This window comes from Prunus persica, chromosome G6 (assembly GCF_000346465.2).
Source record: "Prunus persica cultivar Lovell chromosome G6, Prunus_persica_NCBIv2, whole genome shotgun sequence".
In the NCBI taxonomy this organism is placed as follows: Eukaryota; Viridiplantae; Streptophyta; class Magnoliopsida; order Rosales; family Rosaceae; genus Prunus; species Prunus persica.
In genome coordinates, this window is record NC_034014.1 from 10,680,857 (window position 1) to 10,694,366 (window position 13,510).

The 13,510-nt window shown below is 35.8% G+C and overlaps 1 protein-coding gene across 1 annotated transcript in view; it reads right to left on the minus strand.

Annotated features, from left to right (window-relative positions):
* LOC18773503 (beta-glucosidase 13) overlaps nucleotides 1-13,138 on the minus strand; it is a 16,660-nt gene extending 3,522 nt beyond the window's left edge. Inside the window, exons 1-7 of the mRNA XM_007206617.2 lie at nucleotides 12,959-13,138; nucleotides 12,716-12,785; nucleotides 12,284-12,342; nucleotides 12,081-12,156; nucleotides 11,870-11,947; nucleotides 11,679-11,766; nucleotides 11,467-11,582 (exon numbers count right to left, since the gene is read on the minus strand). Of these exons, the coding sequence (XP_007206679.2) occupies nucleotides 11,467-11,582; nucleotides 11,679-11,766; nucleotides 11,870-11,947; nucleotides 12,081-12,156; nucleotides 12,284-12,342; nucleotides 12,716-12,785; nucleotides 12,959-13,138 (667 nt within the window). The remainder of the gene's footprint in view (nucleotides 1-11,466; nucleotides 11,583-11,678; nucleotides 11,767-11,869; nucleotides 11,948-12,080; nucleotides 12,157-12,283; nucleotides 12,343-12,715; nucleotides 12,786-12,958) is intronic.

Sequence of the window (13,510 nt, forward strand, 5' to 3'; positions counted from 1 at the left end):
CGCCATATTATTTTTTTGAAATGGTTTTATATGTAAGCAACTTTTCGTCTACTTGACTTACACATTTGTTGTTTTTATATTCTTATTTTATTTAAATCTGTCATCCAAAAAAGAAACTTTACATATTGCAGAATATTAATTTCCTTCGTTTTAAATTTCCTCCGGAAAAAAAACTCTATTTATAACGCACTGTAATTGAAAAATAAACTGAAAGGTCACGGGAAAAAAAATTCTATTCATAATTTAAAAATTAAAATCCACGTCGGTTATATTAAACCTAACGACGTTAAATGAAATGATTCCACGTCGAATGAAAAATATTGCGTCGTTTTAGTTAAAAACGACGTAGTTAAATGTAACCGCCGTATTATTTTTTTGAAATGGTTTTATATGTAAGCAACTTTTCGACTTACACATGCACTGTTTCCAAACCCGATTAAAAATTTCAATCTCCCAGAGAAACCTTTTCGTCTTTTTTCCTTGTCAGAGCATTGTCAGAGTTTCTCATCGTCTTCCTCTCGTCTTCTTCGTCGTCTCTGAACTTAAACATCGATCATCTTCCTCTTGCTTTCATTGCACGCAAAAGGTAAGCTTTCATTTTCACTATTTTGGTTACTGTTTTGCATGCTCATACGTTTTTTGTTTGAAAAATCTTTTTACCTTTTTTCTGGCCAAAATCATTTTACTTCTTTCCAAGTTTGATAAAATATACAGACAAAGAGGGAAAGTTTCCAACTTTGAAGACAACTACCTCAACTAAATAAGACGACGGTAGACCACGACGGTTCGTCAGTTGTTCTAGCGTCGTCTGAAAATTGACAAAGTTGTTTTTAATATAATAGTCTTTTTTTATATGCTTGTTTAATTGCAGGTTTGATTTCTCTGAACAATGGTTTTTGTTTTTCCCTTATTTGATAAAATATAAAGAAAAAGAAACTAAGGTTGGTATCTAATATAGACGAAAAATATCTTATTGTTTTACGTCGTGTGAATGTTAATACCACGACGGTGTATTACTATTGACGTCGTATGAACATAAATACCACGACGTTATATAAATAATAGTTTTACCACGACGGTGTATTACTATTGACGTCGTGTGAACATATTTACCACGACGTTATATAAATAATGGTTTTAAACATTTATTACGTCTGAGATTATTTCATTGCGTCGTCTAAAATCATATCATACGTCGTATTTTTTTAATACCGTCGTTTGTGTTCTTAATGTTTTCCTGAAATATTTTCACTTGCAGTTTTGTCTGTTAAAATGGTTTCTCATCAACAAACTAAGGATTCTGGCTCCAAGAAGCTTGGAGTGGTAGCTCCCCAAGACAAGTCTTCGAAGGAGATGAAGTCTTCGAAGAAGATGAAGTTTGCTTCATCATCTGCTGAGACAGAACCAACCAGCCAGACAACAATCTCTGATGATTCAAAGACTGGTCGAGGTATGAGCACAATGCCTCGTGTTGTGAAGAGAAAGCTTCAGAAACTGAGGCCAATTGTTGAGTACAATAAAAGGGGGAAAGGTGTTGGCCAAGCACATATTGAGATGCAGTCGTATATTGGTGTCTTGGCACGCTCCAGGATCCCACTTGTGGACAAGAAATGGTCCCAAATCCCAAAGGATATAAAGGAGCAGATTTGGGAAGCAGTTGACATGGCTTTTGTCGTAGGCCAAGGGGGCAAGACCTCTGTTTTATCTTCTGCTGCCAAAAAATGGAAGGATTTCAAGTCTACACTAACGAGGCATTATATCCTTCCATACACCAATGACAGGGAGAAATTAAGCCAACCCCCTGAAACATATAAATTTATAGAGAAAGCACAATGGGATGCCTTTGTAGCTTCAAGGCTATCCAAAGATTTTCAGTCTGTGCATTCTCAACATTCACAGATTAGGGAGAAACTCGAGTACAATCATCGATTGTCTCGAAAAGGATATGCTGGATTGGAGGATCAATTGGAGGAAACCATGCCTGGGGTAGAAATTGATCGATCTACCTTATGGAAGAGAGCTAGACAGGACAAACATGGTAACATCCCTGATCCAAAGGTGGCAGAGAAGGCAAAATTAATTGTAAGCCTACTCACTCTGTTTTAAATTTTTATTAAACTGTGAATTATTCTTATTACGTCGTATGTTATATTTTTCGTCGTGTGAATGATATTACCACGTCGAAACGTTTTTAAAAACGTCGTTAACGGTCTAAATAGGAATCACTACTCTGTTTTCTGTTATTATAGCATACGACGTCGGTGGTTCATTCTCGCGTCGTGTGAATGATATTACCACGTCGAAACTTTTGTAAAAACGTCGTTAACGGTCTAAATAGGAATCACTACTCTGTTTTCTTTAATTATAGCATAAGACGTCGGTTGTTTATTCATTTCGTCGTTTTAAATAAATAACCACGTCGGTATAACTACCGTCGTGATAAGTTATAATAACGTCGTTTTATATGTTATTGCGTCGTGTGAAATTATATAATACGTCGTTTGTACATAAATAACCGTCGTGTGTTTTTTTGTTTATCTTTGTTTTAGGATGAATTGCAGAAACAAGTCTCGGAAGGCAAAGTCAGAGTAGATGGCAGCAATGATGTGCTGACCATGGCTTTGGGCCCCGAGCATCCAGGCAGGGTGAGGGGAGTTGGTGCTGGTGTTTCCCCAAGGCAATATTTCAATTTGCCCAAACCACAGAGGGTGAGCTTTGACGACCGTTTGAAGGAGAGTTTAAGAGTTCTCCTTCAAGAAGAGACTAAAAAGATGGAGGCTAAGGCAAGGGAAGAGGCCTTAAGGATGGAGGCTAGGACAAAACAATTGGTAGAGGCTGAGAGGGAGCATTTCCTGAGTCAGCTTTCCCAATTAATTCCCAATTTTGATCCAAGCATGCTTAAACCAAGAATTAGCCAAAGCCCCAAAAATCCAATGTCTGACAAAGCTAGCTGCTCTGGAGGTGATGTGAGATCCCTACATTTGGAGGATGATACTGCCAAAATGGGGAAACATCAGCCAGATGAAGAGAAGGAAGAAGAAAAAAGAGATGAAGAGAAGGAAGAAGAAAAGGAGAAAGAAGATGAAGAAAAGCATGACGACAAGGTATGTTCACATAACTTTGCCTTTTTTATTTGTTTTTCAAAATTTCAGACGTCGATATTTTTATTTAATCCGTCGTTTGTTTAAAACTTAGACGGCGGAATTTTTTTAAGACGTAATAAAATATTTAAACGACGGTTTTTTCACCGTCGTTTAAATGGTTTCAAACGACGCTTTATTCATAAAACCGTCGTCTTTATTAAATTACCATGACAATTTTTTCACCGTCGTTTAAATACTTTTAAAACGACGTTTTATTCCTTAAACCGTCGTCTTTATTGAATTACCACGTCATTTTTTTTATTTCTTTAAACAGGTTATTGAAGTTGGTGCTTATTCAAAAATGGAGGCGCCATCTTCTTTAAAAACCCTTTGTCGTTTTGTGGAAACGACACTCCTGCCTGAGGATAAGACAGTCCAATTTACAATTGATAAGGAGGTGTTTGGTGGTGAGCGCGATACCTTCCTCCTGCCTGAAGATATTACACAATTTGCAGGCATGGAAGAAATTGGAGCTACTGTATTGGCTGTATATATGAGGTTTGTACTTCTAAAATAATAACTCGTTGGTTTATATATTGCGTCGTCTTAACTAACTAACCACGTCGTCTTAACTAACAACCGTCGTGATAAATATATTATAACGTCCTCATCTATTTCAGTACGTCGTTTGAAATATTATAATACGTCGTTTTTTTTATACATAACCGTCGTGTTTTGTGTGCTGACTTGTTTATATTATTTTATTTATTTAGGTACTTACACGATGTTTTGAAAAAAGCCAATATGTGCAGTATGGTTGGCTTTATCGACCCTGCTACAGTTAGTGCCAACTCTGGCACAATAACTGAAAGATCACGACTCGTAGCAGCTCGACTTCAGAAGACAGACGGTGAACAGATTTTCATGATGCCTTACAATCCAGGGTTAGTCTCCTTAGGATTTTGTTTTTATGATTTTCAATAAATGACAGCTTATAAACTAACCACGTCGGTGTTTTATTTTATTTAGTCGTTTGAAACTACTAACCACGTCGGTATTTATTTATCGTCGTGATAAATATATAATGTCGTCGTTAGCTACTTTACTTCGTCGTGTGAAATACTATAATACGTCGTTTTTGTAAATAACCGTCGTTTTTATATTAATTTTGTGCAGCCGTCATTGGATTTTGCTGATTGTAAGAGCAAAGAGAGAAACCGTCTATTTTCTGGATCCTCTGCCAGGAAATCGTGTGGTCGATGAAGAGGCCAAAAACATCGTGAACAGTGCTTTAAAAATATATAATACCCACATAGCCCGAGCAGGACGTAAAAATGTAATTTGGAAAACTCTCTCAGGCACACCAAAGCAACCCAGCAATGTCGAATGCGGGTATTATGTAATGCGCTTCATGAGGGACATCATCATGGATCCTTCCTTGGGGTTTGAGAATAAGGTAAGAAGAAATTACCTTCATACATTTCACGTCGTTTTTTGTATTATCAACGACGGTCGTGTAAAATTAACGTCGTTGAATGGATATACTACGTCGGTTATGAAAAATATCGTCGTCTGTGATTGAATTTCTTTTTATTTATAAACCCTAATAGTCATTGTTTATGCAGTATGCCAAGGGAAACCAGGAAGCTTCATACCCCCAAGAAGCCATTGATGAAGTCCGGAATGAATGGGCAGAGTTTGTTTTCCAAATTATTAAACAGGGCAATTATTGAACACTTGATATTTATGTATAATGTACCAATTTTCTCTATAATATGTAATGTAAAAATTTGTTGAGGTTTTCTTAAATTAAAAAAAAAACAAACATACAAATTGCTTAACCGACGTGTAATACTTTTCCAACGACCTAATAAAGTCACAAACCGTCGTATTTTGTTGTTTCGTGTTTTAAACAATTACGACGTAAAAATATAGTTAGACGACGTTCTTTGAACAATTGAGTCGTTAATGGTTTACAATATCTTCAATTTCTTAAGGGTTCAGGGTATAATCGACGACGTTTATGTAACGACTGCGGTTAAGTCGTAAAATATATATTTTACGTCGTATAGTTAAATAGCCGCCATGGTTTCTCATTTTAACGACGTCATTTTAACGACTTAGTAGTCTATTACAATTTACAACGTCTACAATTTATTTAACACCGACGTGGTTTGTTGTATGGTAAGAATATTTTATTATTTTTATATCAAAATATTCAAAATAAATATAAAATAAATCAGAAAATTGAAAAGTCAACTCATTGATATATTTTCTTCCACATAAACCTTGAAAAAATTCATTTTGAATAACAAAAATTTAAAATGACCATCCAAAACAAAATTGTTTTGATGAGTCATAAAATCACTTCTAGTTTAATGGTTTAGGGTTTAGAGTCTAGGGTTTAGAGATTAGTGTTGTTATTTATTGGGGTTTATTTTTAAAGTATAATTTTTGGGTAGTCTATGTTATATGTTAGGCTTTAAAACCATAAAACCTTTTATAAACTTAATTTTTTAAATTGTATAATTTAATTTTATGGGTTTAGGGTATTAATTTTTAACGACGGTGGTTGGGTCGTGGAATACATATTTTACGTCGTACAGTAAAACATACGACATGGTTTACGCTTTAAACGACGTTATTTTAATATGTAAGTCGGTTTATATAATTTACAACGTCTTTAATTTCTTAACACCGACGTGGTTTTTCAGTCGTCGTTATATAAAAAATTCAAAATAAATTTAAAATTAATCCGAAAAATGAACGGCCTTACGTTCTTAATCCGAAAAATGAAGTTTCCGTCGTGGAATATTAAATTTACGTCGGTACTTGTAGAACTTTCGCCTTGGTTTTTCTTTCGACGTTTTATAACGCGCGCGCTCTAAAAATTTTCGCGCGACCTAAATTTTTTTAGATTTGGCTCTTAGTCTTATACTTTGATCCCTGAAACCTAAAATTTCAGATTTCACGCGACATAACATTTCGCTCTCTCACTTCTGCTCTAATTAAAAGTTGCACTCTCCAGGCTCGTCGAATCTGTGAGCTCGTCCAACCTGTAAGTACAAACCCTATCTTCCCCTTGTAAATTCATTGAATGATATTAGGTTGTTTTGTTAAAGGGTTTTAGGTATATGCTTTGCGATCTGTTAATAATGTGCTTATAGGTATGGGTTCATGGATTTTCTGTTTAATGGGTTCATGACAAGATCAAATAAAGGTGTACTTTTGCTGGAAATCAACACAAAAAGTCTTTTAATCACCCTATGTTATGTTGAATTGGGAATGGATTTATTGTTTTCATGCTTGGTTTCATGTATCCGCTCTGGAGAAGTGCAAGTCATATATATGTTGTGTTCTTAATGGGTTTTGTGTTCTTGAAAATAAACTGAGACACGACGAATTTTAAGGCGTACGACGACGATTACACGACGGTGTTTTTAAACTACCGTCGTTGTATTACTTATACACGACGGTTTTTTCATAAACCGTCGTTTGTATTACGTATAATAGACGACGTCTGTTGAAAATCCGTCGTCTATATATGCCAAATACGTCTGTTTTTGATTAAAACCCGTCGTCTCTGTTGTTTATTACTTGCGATTAGATCATTGTATAATCTGCTATAGTGATGGTCATTGCCTGTATTTTCACTTTATTATAGATAATAGGTTATAGTGTCGGAGATGGATAAGTCATGGATGCACTCGGATAGAAGATCGAAGGCATATGAGTTTGGGGTGGAAGCATTTTTGAACTTTGCTGTAGAAAATCTTCTAACTACAACACATATCCGTTGTCCATGTGTTAAATGTGTTAATTTGAAGTTGTTTGGGGTTGGAATTATAAGGGATCACTTATACTTTAATGGAATTGACCAAAGCTATAAGAATTGGACATTTCACGGAGAACCTTGGGAAGCAACTACTAATGCTAGCAGAAATGTTGAAGAAGATGATGGCCATAGTAGGTACAGTTTTGTGTCTGAAGAAATTGATATGGATGATAATGATTTTGGTGATTTTGGTTCGGATCCGTATGAGTTTGCCAATGTGATTGGGGATGGAGATCAACCAGTGTACCCTGGTTGTAGAAAGTACACGAAGTTATCGGCATTAGTGAAGTTGTATAATTTGAAGGCAAAACATGGGATGAGTGATGTCTGTTTTACAGAATTATTGATACTTCAAGGCGATTTGCTTCCAGAAGGAAATACAATACCAACCTCCATGTATGAGGCTAAAAAGACTTTGTGTGCATTGGGGCTGAGTTATGAGAAAATGCACGCATGCCCCAATGATTGCATCTTGTATAGGAAGGAGTATGAGGATTCAACTAATTGTCCTACTTGTGGTATCTCAAGGTGGAAGGAAGGCAAAGATGCAATCTTGAAAGAGGGTGTGCCAGCGAAGGTGGTGTGGTATTTTCCCCCAATTCCAAGGTTTAAAAGGATGTTTCAATCACATGAGACAGCTAAGAGTTTGACTTGGTGGCATGTTGCTAGAAAATCAATTGACGGTCAGATGTCTCATCCGGCGGATTCCCCGTCTTGGAAACTTCTTGATGATAAATGGCCTGAGTTTGGTAATGAGCCGAGAAACTTGAGATTGGCTCTTTCATCTGATGGATTCAATCCCCACAGTTCTCTAAGTAGCAGATATAGTTGTTGGCCGGTTATCTTAGTTACATATAATCTCCCTCCATGGCTGTGCATGAAACGAAAGTTCATGATGTTAACCTTATTGATTTCCGGTCCTAAACAACCCGGAAATGATATAGACGTCTACTTGGAGCCTTTGATTAATGATTTAAAATCCTTGTGGGTTGGGATTAGAGGAGTGTATGATGCACATAATGGAGAATACTTTACACTCAGAGCTGCATTAATGTGGACAATTAATGATTTCCCCGCCTATGGAAACTTATCTGGTTGTGTTGTTAAAGGATATAAAGCTTGTCCAATATGCGGCGATGATACACCTAGTCACAGGTTGAAAAATGGCCACAAAATTTGTTACATTGGGCATAGAAAATGGTTACCAATCAATCATCCATATAGGAGGCAACGTGCAGCTTTTAATGGGAAACCTGAATATGGCATACCTCCAGAGCCATTAACCGGAGAAGAAGTGCTGCATATGGTTGAAAATGGTGACAGAGTTTGTTGGAAGAAGAAATCAATATTCTTTGATCTCGAGTATTGGAAATACCTTCCTGTGAGGCATGCCCTAGATGTTATGCACATTAAGAAGAATGTTTGCGATAGTATCATTGGTACATTGCTGGAGATCCCTGGAAAAAATAAAGATGGGATTGCTGCTCGATTAGATTTATTGAACATGGGGGTCAAAACTGATTTGCAACCCGAGTATGGAGAAAGACGTACTCGTTTGCCTCCTGGGCCTTGGAATTTGTCAAGAGCAGAGAAGAGAGAGGTTTGCAATTCTTTCTATGGTATGAAGGTCCCTGAAGGTTATTCTTCAAATATTAAAAATCTTGTATCTGTACAAGATTCAAGACTTCTTGGCCTTAAATCACATGATTGTCATACCTTAATGCAACAATTGCTCCCTGTGGCAATTCGTTCTGTTTTGGAGAAGCCTGCAAGGTATGCAATAACTCGTTTGTGCTTCTTCTTCAATGCTATATGTGCAAAGACTGTTGATGTTTCCAAGCTAGATAAGTTGGAAGAAGATGTAGTAGTTACTCTGTGTTTGCTTGAGAAGTACTTTCCCCCTTCATTCTTTGATATCATGGTTCATCTAGTAGTACATCTTGTCAGAGAAGTTCGTCTATGTGGGCCAGTATATTTTAGGTGGATGTATCCGTTTGAAAGATATATGAAAGTGCTGAAGGGGTATGTTCAGAATCGTACTCGTCCCGAAGGTTGCATTGCTGAGCGGTATATAGCTGAAGAAGCGGTAGAGTTTTGTACTCAGCATTTATCTGATGTTAGTACAGTTGGAGTGCCTTCAAGCCAAAAGATGGGAGTTTCAAAGCCATTATCAGGTTGCACAGTGAGCGTAGTTGATCAGGACCTGTTGAATCAAGCACATCTATATGTCTTGGAGAATACGGAGGAAGTCCTACCTTATATCGAGTACGTATGAGTTTTATTCTTTAAGTTTCCATTTAAAATTATTTCTTATGTTTATCTTATATATTTGGGACCGTAATGCTTGAATTTTTCGTGTCATGTAGGCAACATATGATCCACATCAAGACTGCTTATCCAAAATTTAGAAAGAGAACAAAGTGGCTGCAGGATAAGCACAATAGCACTTTCATTCAATGGCTACGCTTCAAGGTATATGTTGTTGAATAACGTATTTCTCTTTTAATTTTCTTCTTATTTATATGTTAGATTGAATTAAGATATGATTAATTTGCAGGTTCAAAGTGAACTTGAGGAAGACAATCATGGCGTATCAGAAAATTTAAGGTGGCTAGCAGCTGGTCCAAACATGTCAGTGCCATTATATAGGAGCTATCTTATTAAAGGTATTAAATTCAATATCAAGGCACAAGATGATGTGCGGACAACTCAAAATAGTGGAGTTTATTTACTTGCACATACCATGCAAGTTGCTAGTGCCAAGGATAAAAACCCAATTCTCTCAAATATGGGTTTCTATAGTGTCATTCAAGAAATTTGGGACCTTGACTACCAAAAGTTTACAATCCCAGTCTTTAGGTGTGATTGGATAGATAGTTCTGGTCTTGTAGTCGACGAACTTGGATTTACCCTTGTAGATTTGAGTAAAATTGGACATAGGAATGACCAATTTGTTTTGGCTTCTCAAGTCAAACAAATATTTTTTGTTGACGACCCGATGCATCGTGGTTGGTCGGTAGTGTTATCAATGCCTAGTAGAGAATATAATGATGTTATTGGTGATGAAGTATTAGGTGATGTGATAATTGAGTGTGAGCCATTTACTAGAGGGATGCCAAATGTTGACACATTTGATGAACTGATAGGTGAGTTAGGCGGTCAAAATATTCGAGATGGGTGTGAAGATATATGGATTGAATGATGCTTATGTAATTGGCAGTGTATGACATTAATTTTGTAATATATTGTAATGTGATTTCTTCACTTTCTACGTTCAAATAAAACACGACGTTATTGTGAATCAGTTATTCAGCATATTTACCGACGTCTTAAAGCAACGTAACAATGAAGAACCACGACGCTATTGTGAAGCAATTATTCAGGATATCACGTCGGTGAAGGATAAAGAACCGCCATGTAATTCAAAATAACACGACTCCAATCCCATAATACCGACGTCTAAAAAACGAGATATATAATCTGAACGTTAAAAAATACGACGTCATCATACATTTTCCACGTCGCAAGTTCTTTTATAAACGAAGAGGAACGAAATTAATTCCGACGGAAATTCATTATAACCGCCGTCTAATAACAATTAAACGACGTTATTTGTAATACGGCTCCCATCATAATCTACGCCGTCTATATGTTCTGTAATACGGCTCTCATTTATTTGGAACCGACGTTGTTTAGACGTTCAACGTCGTCTATATTATTAAGTGCGTCGTGAGTAATGAATACATATAAATACAACGTCGACTATATAAATGTATACGTCGTAAATAATGACACTGACAACTATTTCCACGTCATCTTTTTTAGAAAAATCGAAGTGGAAAATTTATTTCACGACGGTTTTTTGTAAATAAGAGACGTTGTAGAACTTTAGCAGACTAAACACGTCTGTTTTTATTGTTTTCCGACGTTGTTGTATTTAACAACGTCTAATATTTATGGTCGTTGTTTGTTTCTGAAAATAGGACGTATAAATTTTTTAATACGACTCTCATATATTTGTAACTGACGTTGTTTAGTTTTTCAACGTCTACTATAGAAACACATACGTCGTAAATAATGACACTGACAACTATTTCCACGTCATCTTTTATCGAAAAATCGAAGTGGAAAATTAATTGTACGACGGTTGTGTTTATATGTGCGACGTAGTAGGTATCAATAACGTCGTCTTCTAATGTATTTAAAGACGTCATATTTTTTATTGTCGTGAAAATTATATTTAACGTCGGCGTATTTTTATTGTCGTCATTGTATGTCTATCTTGCGGCCTTGTTCTCTTAATATGTGTCATATTTTCCCTTTTTAACGACGGTCTTTTTAGAGAATTGGTCGTCTATTATCATCCTCGATTGCTTTTTTTAGATCTTTTTGCAGTACAAAGACGTCGTTTTGTATTTTTTGATGACGTTGTATTGTTTAACAACGACGGTTATTTAGCGTCGTGGTTTATGAGGGAAAAGATGACGGTGGATTCCACGACCATTGAAAAACCAAATACACGACGGTGATTTACCGTCGTCTTTTTGCTTTTTTGTAGTAGTGCATGGTTACTAATGGTATATGGCTCATTAAGTGTGGTCCAATACTTTACTCGATCACCAAATTCCTTATAACAAAGTTCTGCGTATGCTTTAAAATCATCACTGTACACATTTAAAAATAAAATTTGTTATATATATATTAGTATTTATATAATTAAGTTATCAATATTATACAAAGGATAACTTTTGTTCACTTACACAATACGAGGGCTTAACACACCACCATATTCTTCATCCAAGGCTTGGGGAACATCCCAGTGGAGGAGTGTCACTAGTGGTTCTATACCTATATATAGCATGACCAGTAAACGAAAAATAAAATTTCGATTAAATACGTGCATGTATTTATTATATATTAGGAGGATTTATGAGATTGATAGCTGTATCACCATTCCGTATGAGTTCATTGGTGAGATTATTGTAGTATTCAATTCCTTTCTTGTTAATTCCACCACTTAGTGTTCCATCTAATAATTAAAACAAAACAAAGAAAATATGAGTCAAAACCTACTGAGAAATAGAAATTAAATTGAATAAAAGATGTTAAATTATAAAGTGATTGGTGGCAATAAAATATGTGGATGCGGATGAACAACTTACTAGGTAACAATCTAGACCATGAGATAGAGAACCTATAAGCATCCAACCCCATATCCTTCATAATTGCAACATCTTCCTGTAATGACACAAAAAATATACATAATTATAAGAAAGAAGATCAAAATTAAGGATCTCATCTTCAGTGTCGTGCGTTCAAATCAAATTTAGAAGGTCTATATAATAAAATGATGTTATTTTGAAACCTTGTATCGGTGATATTGATCAATTGCAACATCTCCATTACTGCCATCGGTGATTTTTTCTGCAATTAACCAAATGTAATGTTATTTAGAAATAAACACACAAATTAATTTAACTATCTAGATATTTAAATAGGAGAATGCTAGCCTTCACTCTAACCTTGTTTTTGGAACTTCTCACTTCTTTTCATGCGATGTATTATTCCTCTCGTATTTTAAACAATGTCTTTAATATAGTAAAAGCTTCAATTTTATTTTCCATGATTACCCTTATTAAATGGCATAGACTTATTCAAATTTTTACAACTTTCTAACGATCTTCTCTGGTCTAGTGGAGTTGTCTCCTCTTTGTTGGGTAAGGTCTTAGTTTCAACTCAAAAAAAAAAAAAAAAAAAAAAAGAATTGTTAACTAATTGATTGTTTGATTGAACAGACCTGGATGGTTGTGGGTGAAGGCATCCCATACGCTTGGTCCTCTACCATCTATGTTTGCAGCACCTTCTAACTGAAATGTACATACATATATAAGTTATATAACACGATACACATAGTGAAGATGCCAATATTCATGCTAGATGATCTGACTTTGAAATCAAATTAAACCTATGTAACTATATGAAACACAAAATTAAAACAAATTAAAGAGTAACATTAATTAAGCCCTCAAAAGGCACTGACTTGGTAAGCTGATGTAGCTGTGCCAAATGTGAACCCTGGAACAAGAATATCGAAATTGGTCCTGTTGAGAGTTGCACAAACAACGGGTGGATCTGTCCTGGCAGCATTGGTATTTGGCAATGCAAAGCCAAGGAGAAGCAGCAGCACACACATGAGCAAAGAGCGGAATTGCAATTGCATAACTGAGTGGAGGGTTTTTGGTGATCGAGCTAGGTTGGCTCTTCCTGCTATATTGCATAGGCTTTATATAGAGGGAGTACGTAACTTCTACAAGTGAAAATAATAAATAAATAAAGGTGTTTATTTCCTTGTCCTTTCTATTTTGTAAAGCTAAAGTATGGGGATAGACAGAGAAAATTTTGGTCCTTCCGGCTTTAAAGCATATTGTGAGAAATGTTCACTACAAGAAAAATGTTGTACAACAACATGTCATTAACAACGTGCATAGGTTGTGCGTTGTGGAGGGTGGGCTTTCACAACGTGCTGCAATAGTGTGTTGTAGTACATTGAGTTTAACAACGTGTATTTACGGCACGTTGTTGCAATGAAATT